At 34.3% G+C, this 13,142-nt stretch overlaps 1 protein-coding gene across 1 annotated transcript in view; it reads left to right on the top strand.

Moving 5' to 3' along the window:
* KLHL4 (kelch like family member 4) overlaps nt 1-12,751 on the top strand; it is a 131,478-nt gene extending 118,727 nt beyond the window's left edge. Inside the window, exons 10-11 of the mRNA XM_045089522.1 lie at nt 9,117-9,288; nt 11,357-12,751. Of these exons, the coding sequence (XP_044945457.1) occupies nt 9,117-9,288; nt 11,357-11,416 (232 nt within the window). The 3' untranslated portion in view covers nt 11,417-12,751. The remainder of the gene's footprint in view (nt 1-9,116; nt 9,289-11,356) is intronic.
* The last annotated feature ends 391 nt before the right edge of the window (nt 12,752-13,142 follow it).

Genomic DNA, 13,142 nt, shown 5'->3' with positions numbered 1-13,142 from the left:
TAGGTTGTTCTACTATTGCAAATAATTCTTCAGTAAACATAGGGGTACATATATCTTTTTGGATTAAGATTTCAATTTTTGGGGGGCAATATCACCCTGTATTGGAATTACTGGATCATATGGTATTCATATTTTTAATTGTTGAGAAACTCTCATACCGGTTTCCACAGTGGATGAACCAATTTACATTAACAACAATTTATCAGGTTTCTTTTGCTCCACATCCTCAGCAACACATTACTTCTTGTCTTTTTTATTTTATCCATTCTGACAGGTGTAAGTGAGTTATTTCCATTTCTCTGATGATTGCTGATGTTGAGCAACTTTTCAAGTCTCTGTTGAATATCTGAATGTCTTCTTTGGAGAATTGTCTATTCAGATGCTCCACCCATTTTTAAATCAGATTCTTTACTTTTTTGTGTTGAGCTATGTAAGTTCTTGGTATATTTTCGATATTAACCCCTTATTATATACATCATTTACAAGTATCTTCTACTGTTCAGGAGATTGTTTTGAGTGTTGGTGTTGGTTTCCTTATCTATGAAAAAGATTTTTTTTTAAATTTTTATGTAGTCCAATAGTTTATTTTTTCTCTGATTCTCTTGCCTATGGAACCCAGTTTAGAAAATGTCACTAAAGCTCATGTCCAAGAAATTAATACCTGTGTTCTTTTCTAGGAGTTTTATGGCTTCAGATCTCACCTTTATGTGTTTATTCCTTTTTGGGTTTTTTGGTGTGTGGCTTTAGAAAGTGGTCCAGTTTTACTCTTAAAACTACCTATGCAAATAAAAAAAAAGTGTCTGCGCGGTTTTCACACCATTTCTTTATTTCTTTTTTTTTATTTTTTTATAAACATTTTTTATAAACATGTATTTTTATCCCCAGGGGTACAGGTCTGTGAATCACCAGAGTTCCACACTTCACAGCACTCACCAAAGCACATACCCTCCCCAATGTCCATAACCCCACACCACTTCTCCCAATCCCCTTCCCCCCAGCAAACCTCAGTTTGTTTTGTGAATTTAAGAGTCCCTCCCAATCCCATCTTGTTTCATTGATTCTTCTCCTACCCACTTAAGTCCTCATGTTGTTTCACCACTTCCTCATATCAGAGAGATCATATGATAGTTGCCTTTCTCTGCTTGACTTATTTTGCTAAGCATGATACACTCTAGTTCGATCCATTTTGTCACACAGGCAGCAACTTCTTTGACCTCAGCTGCAGCAACATCTTCCTAGGAACATCATGAAAGGCAAGGGAAGCAAGGGCAAAAACGAACTATTGGGATTTCATCAAGATCAAAAGCTTTTGCACAGCAAAGGAAACAGTTAACAAAATCAAAAGACAACTGACAGACTGGGAGAAGATATTTGCAAACGTCACACCATTTCTTAAAGAAACTATCTACCCCCCCTTGTATATTCTTGCTTTCAATGTAATAACTTAATTGATCATATAATTGGATTTACTTTTGAGTTCTCTTTCTTGTTCCACTGTTCCATGTGTATATTTCTCTGCCACGTCCATACTATTTTGATGACTACAGCTTTAGCTTTGTAGTGTATCTTTAATTCTGGAATTTTGTGATTCCTACAACTTTCTCAAGACTGATTTGGCTAGTCAAGGTCTTTTATGGTTCTATACAAATTTTATGATTTTTTGTTTTAGTTTTGTAAAATATGCTGTTGGTGCTTTTATAGGTATTGCATAGGCTGTGTATATCACTGTGGATAATATGGACATCCTAACAATATAATTTTTCCCAATCCATGAGCATGAAATGTATTTCCACTTGTCATGTAGCATTCAATTCCTTTCATCCGTGTTTTATAGTTTCCAGAGTACAGGTCTTTCATCTCCTTGATTAAATTTATTCCTAGGTATTTTATTCTTTTTGGTGCAGATGTAAATGGAGTTTTTTTTTTCTTATTTCTTTTACTGCTAATTAATTATTTGCTCATGGATATGCTACCAGTTATGGGGTATTAAATTTCTATCCTGCAACTTTGCTGAATTCATTTATTACTTCTAGTAGGTTTTTTTGGTTGAATCATCGGAAAATAATGACAGTTTAATTTATTTTCCAATATGAATTCCTTCAGTTTGTCTTTCTGTTTTATTGCTGTACTTTGTTGAATAAAAAGTCGGGAAAATGGACATCTATGTATTTTTCCTTACAATAGAGGAAAAGCTCTCAGTTTTTCAACATTAAGTAAGTGTTGTCACCTTTGAGTCCCAAAATTCATTTTTGCTTTTGTTCCCTTTGACTTTGGAGACATATCTTGATTTCCTGTGGCTGATATCGAAGACGTTACTGCCTATGTTCTCCTCTAGGATTCTGATGGATTCCTGCCTCATGTTGAGGTCTTTTATCCATTTTGAGTTCATCTTTGTGTATGGTGCAAGACAGTGGTTGCATTTCATTCTTTTACACATAGCTGTCCAATTTTCCCAGCACCATTTATTGAAAAGACAGTCTTTTTTCCACTGTATATTTTTTCCTCCTTTGTCGAATATTATTTGACCATAGAGTTGAGGGTCCATATCTGGGCTTTCTAATTTGTTCCACTGGTCTTTGTGTCTGTTTTTATGCCAGTACCATGCTGTCTTGGTGATCACAGCTTTGCAGTAATGCTTGAAATCAGGCAATGTGGTGTCCACCGTTTTGTTTTTCTTTTTCAACATTTCCTTGGCAATTTGAGGTCTCTTCTGATTCCATATAAATTTTTGGATTGTATGTTGTATCTCTTTGAAGTTGGAGTTTTGGTCAGAATGGAATTGAAAGTATAGATTTTTCTGGGCAGTATAAACATTTTAACAATATTTATTCTTCCAATCCAAGAGCATGAAATGGTCTTCCATCTTTTTTTATGACTTCTTCAATTTCTTTTATGAGGGTTCCGTTGTTCCTCGAGTAGAGATCCTTTACCTCTTTGGTTATGTTTATTCCCAGGTATCTAATTTTCTTGGTGCTATAGTAAAGGGAATTGATTCTCTAATTTCCCTTTCTGTATTTTCATTGTTAGTGTATAAGAAAGCCACTGATTTCTGTACATTGATTTTGTGTCCTGCCACATTACTGAATTCCTGAATGAGTTCTTACAGGTTGGGTGTGGAGCCTTTTGGGTTTTCCATATAAAGTATCATGTCATCTGCAAAGAGAGAGAATTTAACTTCTTCATTGTCAATTTGAACTTTTATTTCTCTTTGTTGTGTGATTGCTGTTGGAATGACTTCTAATACTATGTTGAACAAGAATGGTGAGAGTGGTCATCCTTGTCATGCTCCTTATCTCAAAGGGAAGGCTGTCAGCTTTTCCCTATTGAGGATAATATTCACTGTGGATTTTTCATAGATGGATGTTATGGTCCTCTATCCCTATACTCAGAAGAGTTTTAATCAGAAAACGATGCCTTATTTTTTGTCAAATGTTTTTTTTTTTCTGCATTACCACTCTCAGCAATGGACAGATCATATAAGCAGAAATCAACAAAAAAACAACAGCTTTGAATAACATCTTCGACCAGATGGACCTCATACATATATACAGAGCATTCCACCATAAAATAACACAATACTCATTCTTCTCAAGGACACACAGAACCTTCTCCAGAATAGACCACTTACTAAGTCACAAATCAGGTCTCAACTGATACCAAAAGATTGATATCATTCCCTGCATATTCTCAGACCACAATGCTTTGGAGCTGGAGCTCAATCACAAGAAAAGGTTGGAAGAAATTCAAACACTTGGAAGCTAAAGATTATCCTGCTCAAGAATTTTTGGATCAATCATGAAATCAAAGAGGAACTTAAACAATTCATGGAAACCACTGATAATGATGACGCATTGGTCCAAAACCTATGGGATAGGTCAAAGTGGGTCCTAAGAGGGAAATGCATAGCCATGCAATCCTCACTCAAACAAATAAGAAACATCCTGACTACACAAACTCCCTTTACATCTTGAACTTGAAAATCAAAAACAAATTGAGCCTACCCCACACACAAGAAGAGCAATAATTAAGATTAGAGCATAACAATGAGTTAGAAACCAGATATACAGTGGATCACATCTATGAAATTAGAAGTTGGCCCCTTGAATGAATTAATAAGGTTGATAAACATCTGGCCAGACTCATCCAAAAGAAGAGAAAGGACCCAAATTAATAAAATTATGAATGAAAGGGGAGAGATCACGCTATCTTCTGACTCTATCAGAAATTATTATCAAGAGCTCTATGTCAAAAAGTTAAGAAACCTAGAAGTAGTAGATGCATTCCTGGAAACCTATAAACTTCCAAGAATAAAACAGGAAGAAATTAACAACATTTACAGACCAATAACCAGTAACAAGATTGAAGCATTGATCAAAAACTTCCCCTAACAATCAAGAGTCCCAGACTGGATGGATTCCCTGGGAAATTCTACCGAACATTCAAAGTAGAAATAACACCTACACTCCTGAATCGGTTTCAAAAAATTGAAGCAGGAGGAAAACTTCCAGGTTATTTCTATGAAGCCAGCATTAACCTTGATCCCCAAACCAGGCGAAGACCCCAGCAAAAAGAAGAATTTCCAACCAATATCCCTGATGAATATGGACGTCAATATTCTCAATAAGATCCTAGCTAATAGGATCCAACAGTGCATTAAAAGATTATCCACCATGAACACATGGGATTTGTGCCTGTGATGGAAGGGTGGTGCAACATTCACAAATCAACCAATGTGATAGAACAAATCAATAAGAGAAGAGAGAAGAACCACATGGTCCTCTCCATTGATGTGGAAAAAGTCATCTGACAAAATAGAGCATAGTTTACTGATTGAAACCCTTCAGAGTATAGGCATAGAGGAAACATTCCTTGACTTCATAAAATCTATCTATGAAAAACTCACAGTGAATATCTTGTTCAATGGGGAAAAGCTGACAGCCTTCCCTTTGAGATCAAAAACATGACAATGATGCCCACTCTTGCCATTGTTGTTCAACAACAACAGTCTAGCGACAGTCCTAGTGACAGCAATCAGATAACCAAGAGGAATAAAAGGCATTCAAACTGGCAAAGAAGAAGTTAAACTCTCTTTTTTTTGCAGATGACTTGGTAGTTTATGTGGAAAACCTGAAAGACTCTAGCTCCAAATTATTAGAACTCATATAGCAATTCAGTCATGTGGCAGGATATAATATCAATGAGCATAAATCAGTTTCTTTCTTATGCACCAACAATGAAACTGTAGAAAGGGAAATTAGAGGATTGATTTAATTTGCAATAACTCCAAAACCTTTAAGATACTTTGGAATAAACCTGTCCAAAGAGGTAACGGATCTATACTTGAGTAACTACAGAACACTCATGAAAGCAATAGAAGATACAGAAAGATGAAAAAGCAGTCCATGTTCATGGATCAGAAGAATAAACAGTATTAAAATGTCAGTGCTGCCCAGAGAGATCTATACTTTCTACGCCATCCCAATCAAAATATCACGGGCTGGAACAATCCTAAAATTCATATGGAAGCAGAAAAAAACCCGAATTGCCAAGGAAATGTTGAAAAAGAAAAACAAAGCTTGGGGGCAGCACATTGCACGATTTCAAGCTTTGTTACAAATCTGTTATCACCAAGACAGCACAAAAACACACACAGAGAAATTGGGAAAAAAAAAACAAAACAAAACAGACAATTGCCACAAAAACAAACACACGGACCAATGGAACAGAGTAGAGATCTCAGATATGGACCCTCATCTCTATGGTCAAATAATCTTCAATGAAGCTGGAATATATGCAGTGATAAAAAGACAGTATCTTCAATAAATGGTGCTGGGAAAATTGGAAAGCTGCATACAGAAGAATGAAACCCAACCATTCTCTTATACCATAAACAAAGATAAACTCAAAATGGATTCCTCAGTGTCAGACAGGAATCTACCAAAATCCTAGAGAAAAACATAAGCAGTAAACTCTTCAACATCAACCACAATAACTTCTTTTCACACATGGCTCTGAAGGCAAAGGAAACAAAAGTGGAAATGAACTTTTGGGACTTCATCAATATAAAAAGCTTCTCCACAACAAAGAAAATAGTCAACAAAACTGAGGTAACACATGGAATGGGAGAAATTTTCAAATGGCACTGCAGGCAAATGGCTGATATCCAAGATTTATAAAGAAAATCTCATTCTCGACACCCAAAAAAATATATAATCAAGTCAAAAAAGACAGAACACATGAGCAGACTCTTCTCAAAGAAGATATACAAGTGGCCAACAGACACATGAAGTGTTCATCATCTTTAGACATCAGGGAAATTCTAATCAAAACCACACTGAGATACCACCATACACTGGTAAGAATGGCAAAAATTAACAAAGCAAGAAACATCAAATGTTAGAGAGGATCCAAAGGGGCACGTGCACCTGAATGTTTATAGCAGGAATGTCCACAATAGCCAAACTATGGAAAGAACCTAGATGTCCATCAACAGATGAATGGATCAAGATGTGGTATATATATGAGATGGAATACTATGCAGCCATCAAAAGAAATGAAATCTTCCCATTTGTGACAACATGGATGGAACTAATAAGAACATATCATGCTTAGCGAAATAAGTCAATCGGAGAAAGACAACTATCATATGATCTCCCTGATATGAGGAAGTGGTGATGCAACATGGGGGCTTAAGTGGGTAAGAGAAGAATAAATGAAACAAGATGGGATTAAGAGGGAGACAAACCATAAGTGACTCTTGATCTCACAAAACAAACTGAGGGTTGCTGGGGGAGGGGGTTGGGGAGAAGGGGGTGGGATTATGGACATTGGGGAGGGTATGTGCTTTGGTGAGTGCTGTGAAGTGTGTAAACCTGGTGATTCACAGACCTGTACCCCTGGGAATAAAAATATATGGATAATATTCCATGGTACATATATACTACATATTAAGTATCCATTCATTTGCAATGGACACTTGGACTACTTCCATAATTTGGTTATTGTAAATAATGCTACAACAAGCATGTGCATTTATTCCTTTCTTTCTTTTTGTATTATTTTGGGTAAATAACCCAGTACTTTAATTACCAGATTATAAGGCAGTTATTTTTAAATTTTAGGGGAACCTCCATACTGTCTCCCACAAGTGAGGCACCCATTTGCACTCCTACTGACATGCAAGAAGATTTCCTTTCCTCCACATCCTCTCCAACACTTCTTTCTCCTATTGTTGCTTTTAACCATTCAGACAAGGGTGAAGTAATATCTGGTTGTAATTTTGACTTGCATTTCCCCAATGATGAGTGATGTTTACCATCTTTTCATGTGCCTGTTGGCCATCTGAATGCTTTTGTTTCGGTTTTTTTGAAAAAAAGTGTATCACATCTGTATGTTTTCTCTGGTGAACTGTCCATGCCTTCTGCCAATTTTTAAATTGGATTATTTAGGATATTTTTGCTGTCGATTTGTATGAGCGCATTATATATTTTGTATACTAACCTTTTATTGAACATGTTCTTTGCATATATCTTCCTTCGGTAGGCTGCCTCGTAGTTTTGTTGATTTATTCATCTGTGATGCAGATTTTTATTTTGATGTAGTCCCAATAGTTTATTTTTGCTTTTGTTTCCCTCTCTTCAGGAGACATATCTATAAAAATTTTGCTAAGGCGCCAGAGAAATTACTCCCTGTGCTCTTTTCTAGTATTTTTATGGTTTCATGTACAACATTAAGTTTTTTTAAGATTTTATTTATTTATTTGACAGAGAGAAATCACAAGTAGACAGAGAGGCAGGCAGAGAGAGAGAGAGAGAGAGAGAAGCTGGCAACATGGATGGAACTAGAGCGTATCATGCATAGTGAAATAAGTCAAACGGAGAAAGACAACTATCCTATGATCTCCCTAATATGAGGAAGTGGTGATGCAACATGGGGGCTTGAGGGGGTAGGAGAAGAATCAATGAAACAAGATGGGATTGGGAGGGAGACAAACCATAAGTGACTCTTGATCTCACAAAACAAACTGAGGGTTGCTTGGGGGGGGGGAGGTTGGGAGAAGTGGAGTGGGGTTATGGACATTGGGGAGGGTATGTGCTCTGGTGAGTGCTGTGAAGTGTGTAACCCTGGTGATTCACAGACCTGTACCCCTGGGGATAGAAATACATGTTTATAAAAAATTAAAAATTAAAACAAATGTATATACTGCCTAGAGCAAGCTATACTTTCAATGCCATCCTGGTCAAAATTCCAACAGCATTTGTCAATGAGCTGGAACAAAAATCTTAAAATTTGTGTGGAACCAGAAGAGACCCCAAATTGCTAAGTGTAGGTAGTGTAGGAATAAGCCCATGGCTAATTCTCATTAGGCTCCATTTTGTTTCTACTAAAATATATATACTTATATTCAAAGTAAGGAGAGACAGAAAAACAAAATTGAAAAGGAAAAGACATAATGCTATTTTAATTTGAGTGAATTCTCTTTCATTTAGCTTACTGAAAAGGTTTGGGAATAAGGAATTAACATCAGATTAAAATGGAAAAAAATCATCATGTGAAAATAAATTGGAACACTCATGGGGAAAATGATAGGATAAGACTATGGTCATATTAACTACAAATAGCACGAAAACTGGGGTACTACATATTACAAAACAAGAAGGCAATTATCTTTAGATTTACTTGAAATATGAGCTATCCTATGAACAGGATAATGCCTCTCACAAAAAAAAAAAAAAAAAAAAAAAAAAAAAAAAAGATAAATAAAGAATAAGAGAAAAACTAAAGCTCTCCAACCATCATACCAAGAGAGATGGGGCATTTTCCTCACAATGATAAGATGACAGTATGTAAAATTTCCTCATAAAGAATCTGAGTACTAATCAGAGGATGCACAGTATTTCAGAAATGAAATACATTTTTGATATACTTAAAGTGATGTCTTGTTGAAATGAATTTTGTCATGTACTTATTTTTATTTATTTATTAGTCAGACTAAATTTTAATATTTATAAGGTGTTTTAAATTCCTTATATTGGATAAGTATACATTTTATTAATGTCTATTATTTTTAATATTATTTGACTTCCCCTTTTAATTGTCTTCCTAAACTTCTTAAGGTATGATCCAAAAAATGATTCATGGTCAACTGTGACACCTCTGAGTGTTCCTCGAGATGCTGTTGCTCTATGTCCCCTTGGAGATAAACTCTATGTGGTTGGAGGATATGATGGACATACTTATTTGAACACTGTTGAGTCATACAATGCACAGAAAGATGAATGGCAAGAGGTACTGTCATTGAAAGTATTTAAATGAATACATTTCAGGTTTTAATAAAAGTCTTTACAATATATGTTCAGAATTAATTCCATTTTCTTCTCTAAGGCCTACTCAGAATCTTTTAGTGAAATTTGCAGTATTTGCTTTCTCTGTACTATAGAGTACTAGTTAGTTGATCTAATTTGTCATTGGCAGGATTCATCAGTACTTCTGTGAAAGGGAACGGAACATTCTCTTTGCTTTATAGACTCATTCATTTGATAGAAAAGTGAATCTAATTCAATAATTCAAAAGCTTTACTCAAGTGAATACAAGTCAATTAATTTGAAAGCCTTACTCTGGCCAACTTTCTAAGTATGTATTATGACTTGAGAACCAAAGTGCAAAGTCCTCATTAACAAATATCTGCCCCTCTTATTGGTTGTTGACCAGGAGAAATTTTTTTTCAGTCCCATTTTATAGAGATTGTATAAACTACAACACTCTTCATTCTTAATCAGTCATTAAAGGATTTAGTGAACACTGAGAGACTGTAATTAAACCCTCTCAAGAATGCTGGGCATCTAACAGAAGAAATTCTAAGGAGAGTAACAGAAGAAGCCCTCAAAGGACTTCTTGGGGATGATAAAGGGAAACTTGATATATTTGATATTTTTTTCTAGTGATAACTCTGGATTTATTCCAAAGTATTTAATGGTGTTCTGTTAAGTAAATAAAGGCTTAATTAAAAAAATAATAAAATATGATTAACTCCTCATAATTTCCATGAACAGGCAAACATTATATTTTGTCTCTAAGCTCACCTTCCTTTATACTGACTTCCTTTATTCCACACAATAAATTGGTTACTGTTCTAAATATATATTAATATAATAACAACTGATGATGGCTTTCTAGCTCTACCCTCTGACAATTTGATTTTTAAAGACCCTCAGAAACACCCCAATTCTGCTATGTTGGTAACTTCTTACTTTATCAGTGCTTAGGACAAGCTAGGAATGGAAGGGAACAAAATAAATTAACAAACAAGGATTTATTAAGTCAAATTCAATATCAAAATGTTTCTTAAAGCAATGACCATGGTCGCCAAACTGTGCAAAGAACCAAGATGCCCTTCAACAGATGAATGGATAAGGAAGTTGTGGTCCATACACACAATGGAGTATTATGCCTCCATCAGAAAGGATGAATACCCAACTTTTGTAGCAACATGGATTGGACTGGAAGAGATTATGCTGAGTGAAATAAGTCAAGCAGAGAGAGTCAATTATCATATGGTTTCACTTATTTGTGGAGCATAACAAATAACATGGAGGACATGGGGAGATGGAGAGAAGGGAGTTGAGGGGAATTGGAAGGGGAGGTAAACCATGAGAGACTATGGACTCCGAAAAGCAACCTGGGGGTCTTGAAGGGCCAGTGGTTGGGAGGTTGGGGGAACAAGGTGGTGGGTATTATGGAGGGCACATATTGCATGGAGCACTGGGTGTGGTGTGAAAACAAGAATACTGTTATGCTGAAAAGAAATTTTTAAAAAAGAATAAAATCTTAAAAATAATGTTTGCTTAGCTTGTGAAATTTAATTTTCTGAAAATTGCAGACAAATAGGGTAAGAGACCTAGATTCTATTCCTGTCTTTTCAGTTTCAATGTGTGACCTTGGAAAAGAGTGAAATAGAACTAACAAATAATGGATATATAAACTCTATCTGCAAAATTATTTTTATTCATTATCTCAGTTAAACTTAATAAAAAACTAGAAGGATTTCAAGCTGATAATTTTAGCTATAGTTTTTATTATTAGCTGTAATTATTCAACTGGGGAAATTATCAATCAAAATCACCTGCTTCTCAGACTCAAGTCTATGTAATTTAAATAATACGTTATTTCTGCCACACTGGACAGTTATCTGGACTACATTTTCACTCTTTATACCAGGTGAAGATTGGACCAGAATAGCTAAAGACTTGTTTACCTTCAACATGATATATTATATATATTATATTGAAGACAAAGTTCATTAAGATATTATTTCTGTCCTTGTTTTTTATTTTGTTTTGTTCTTTTTCTGTTTTAGGAAGTTCCTGTCAACATTGGAAGAGCTGGAGCATGTGTTGTGGTGGTGAAGCTGCCATAAAGCTATCTTTATCAATAGGAGGGAAACTGGACATTTCATGAAATGGATTAGGAATTAGAGAAGAAGGAACATGTTCTTTCCTTTGATTAGGAATCAAACATGAACACTGTTGCATTCTTTTAATATGTAGCTATAATTACTCTCATTTGTAAAGTCAAAACAAGTTTTTCAACATTAATTACATATAGGTGTTAAATGTATATGTTGTTGCAGCTGATGCTGTAAGTGGAAATCAAATAGTCTAGGTTTAACCTCATTACTAAAAATTTGAAAGGAAATCAATAGTGGCCAAAGTATGAAAGACTATGAAAACACTGGAATTTTTTTAAACTTAAGAATGTAAGAATTTAAAAACATTTTATATTTCAAAACAAAAGATATACTCTATTTTCTGAAATACAATATAAATGAGAATATCTAAAGCTAAAATATGAAGTCTTATTTCCAGTAAGACATCACTCTTATTCTAAAAGACCCCAAATAGCTAAATAATACTTCATTTTACCAACAGGAAGGCTATTAGAGGGTTAGAGCTAAAAAATAACTCATGTTATTTTTTATTTTATTCTGATCACAGTATGTTGAAATTTTCAGACTTACTCTTTTTACAGCACCATCTTTCAAAGCACAAATAAAGATTTAGTATTTTTAACATATTGTCTTATTAAACTTCTTACTAGTAAAATATTATGATTTCATATACAATCTATATAATAAAATATTAAATATTATATTGATACAAATTATGACCTCAGCTTTAAAGTGTCAGGGCTTCGTTTATTTAAGAAGTAGTACATTTCCTTGAACTCTATAAAGCACTATTTTTCAATTAAAGAAATTTTCAAAAAAATATTCTCAAATAACAGGAAAATTGAGAAGGCACCAAATTGTTCAATATCCATGGTTAATTCTAAAATTATATTTTAGGTACCAATACATTGTTTCTGTCAATATTATATTCATCCAGAAAAAAAATGTTAATGATATATACAGTACAAAAAAACGTTCAAAATTAAAAAGAAAAATATCTAGTTGGGTAGTATCTTACCTTTAAATCTCTACTTCCATTTATCCTACTATAGAAATATTTAAGATAAAATGTTGAAAAAGAAACACCTATATGAAAGTTACTTTTCAAGTAAACATGTGATTTTAGAATTTACGAAATGTTCTTTTTAAAAATGCTTTGTATTGTAGTATGTGAAACCAACAAATAAAATCCAGAGAGATGCTTATAACACATGCTACTTTAAGGTTTTAAAAAAGAGCAATATAACGTGTACAAAAATAACTGTATTTTGACAAAATTAATTTAAATAAAATCTATATCCTCTGGTTATAGTGTGATTTTAGATTATGTTAAGTGCAACTTAAATTTAATTTTATATTTATTGTCCCAATAGTTAAAATATTTAAACAAAGTTCCCTCCTTTGTTTCTTATTACTGCCACTGTCTTTAATGATAAATAGAGGTCTGTGCACATCTTCATTTCCAGGGTTGTACAGATGGAGGCATAGAAAATGCTGTAAAAAATAACACACATAGCTCTATTGAGTTGTTAAATTCATCAAATCCGTGTAGAAGTAGACTTATGTAACTTTCATGCCTAAAGCACAGTCTGGCCTGTCAAGTTAAATTGGAGAATGAGCCAATGGAAAGGAAAGAACAAAGGATCTATCAGACCTATCACAGCCGAGTCTGCCAATGCTCCAGTCACTGCTAGAT

The sequence above is a fragment of the Mustela putorius genome, unplaced genomic scaffold (genome assembly GCF_011764305.1).
Source record: "Mustela putorius furo isolate JIRA1106 unplaced genomic scaffold, ASM1176430v1.1 tig00000115_pilon_pilon_pilon, whole genome shotgun sequence".
NCBI lineage: Eukaryota > Metazoa > Chordata > Mammalia > Carnivora > Mustelidae > Mustela > Mustela putorius.
The sequence above is the reverse complement of the archived record's forward strand: the minus strand, read 5'-3'. Positions and strand labels throughout refer to the sequence as shown.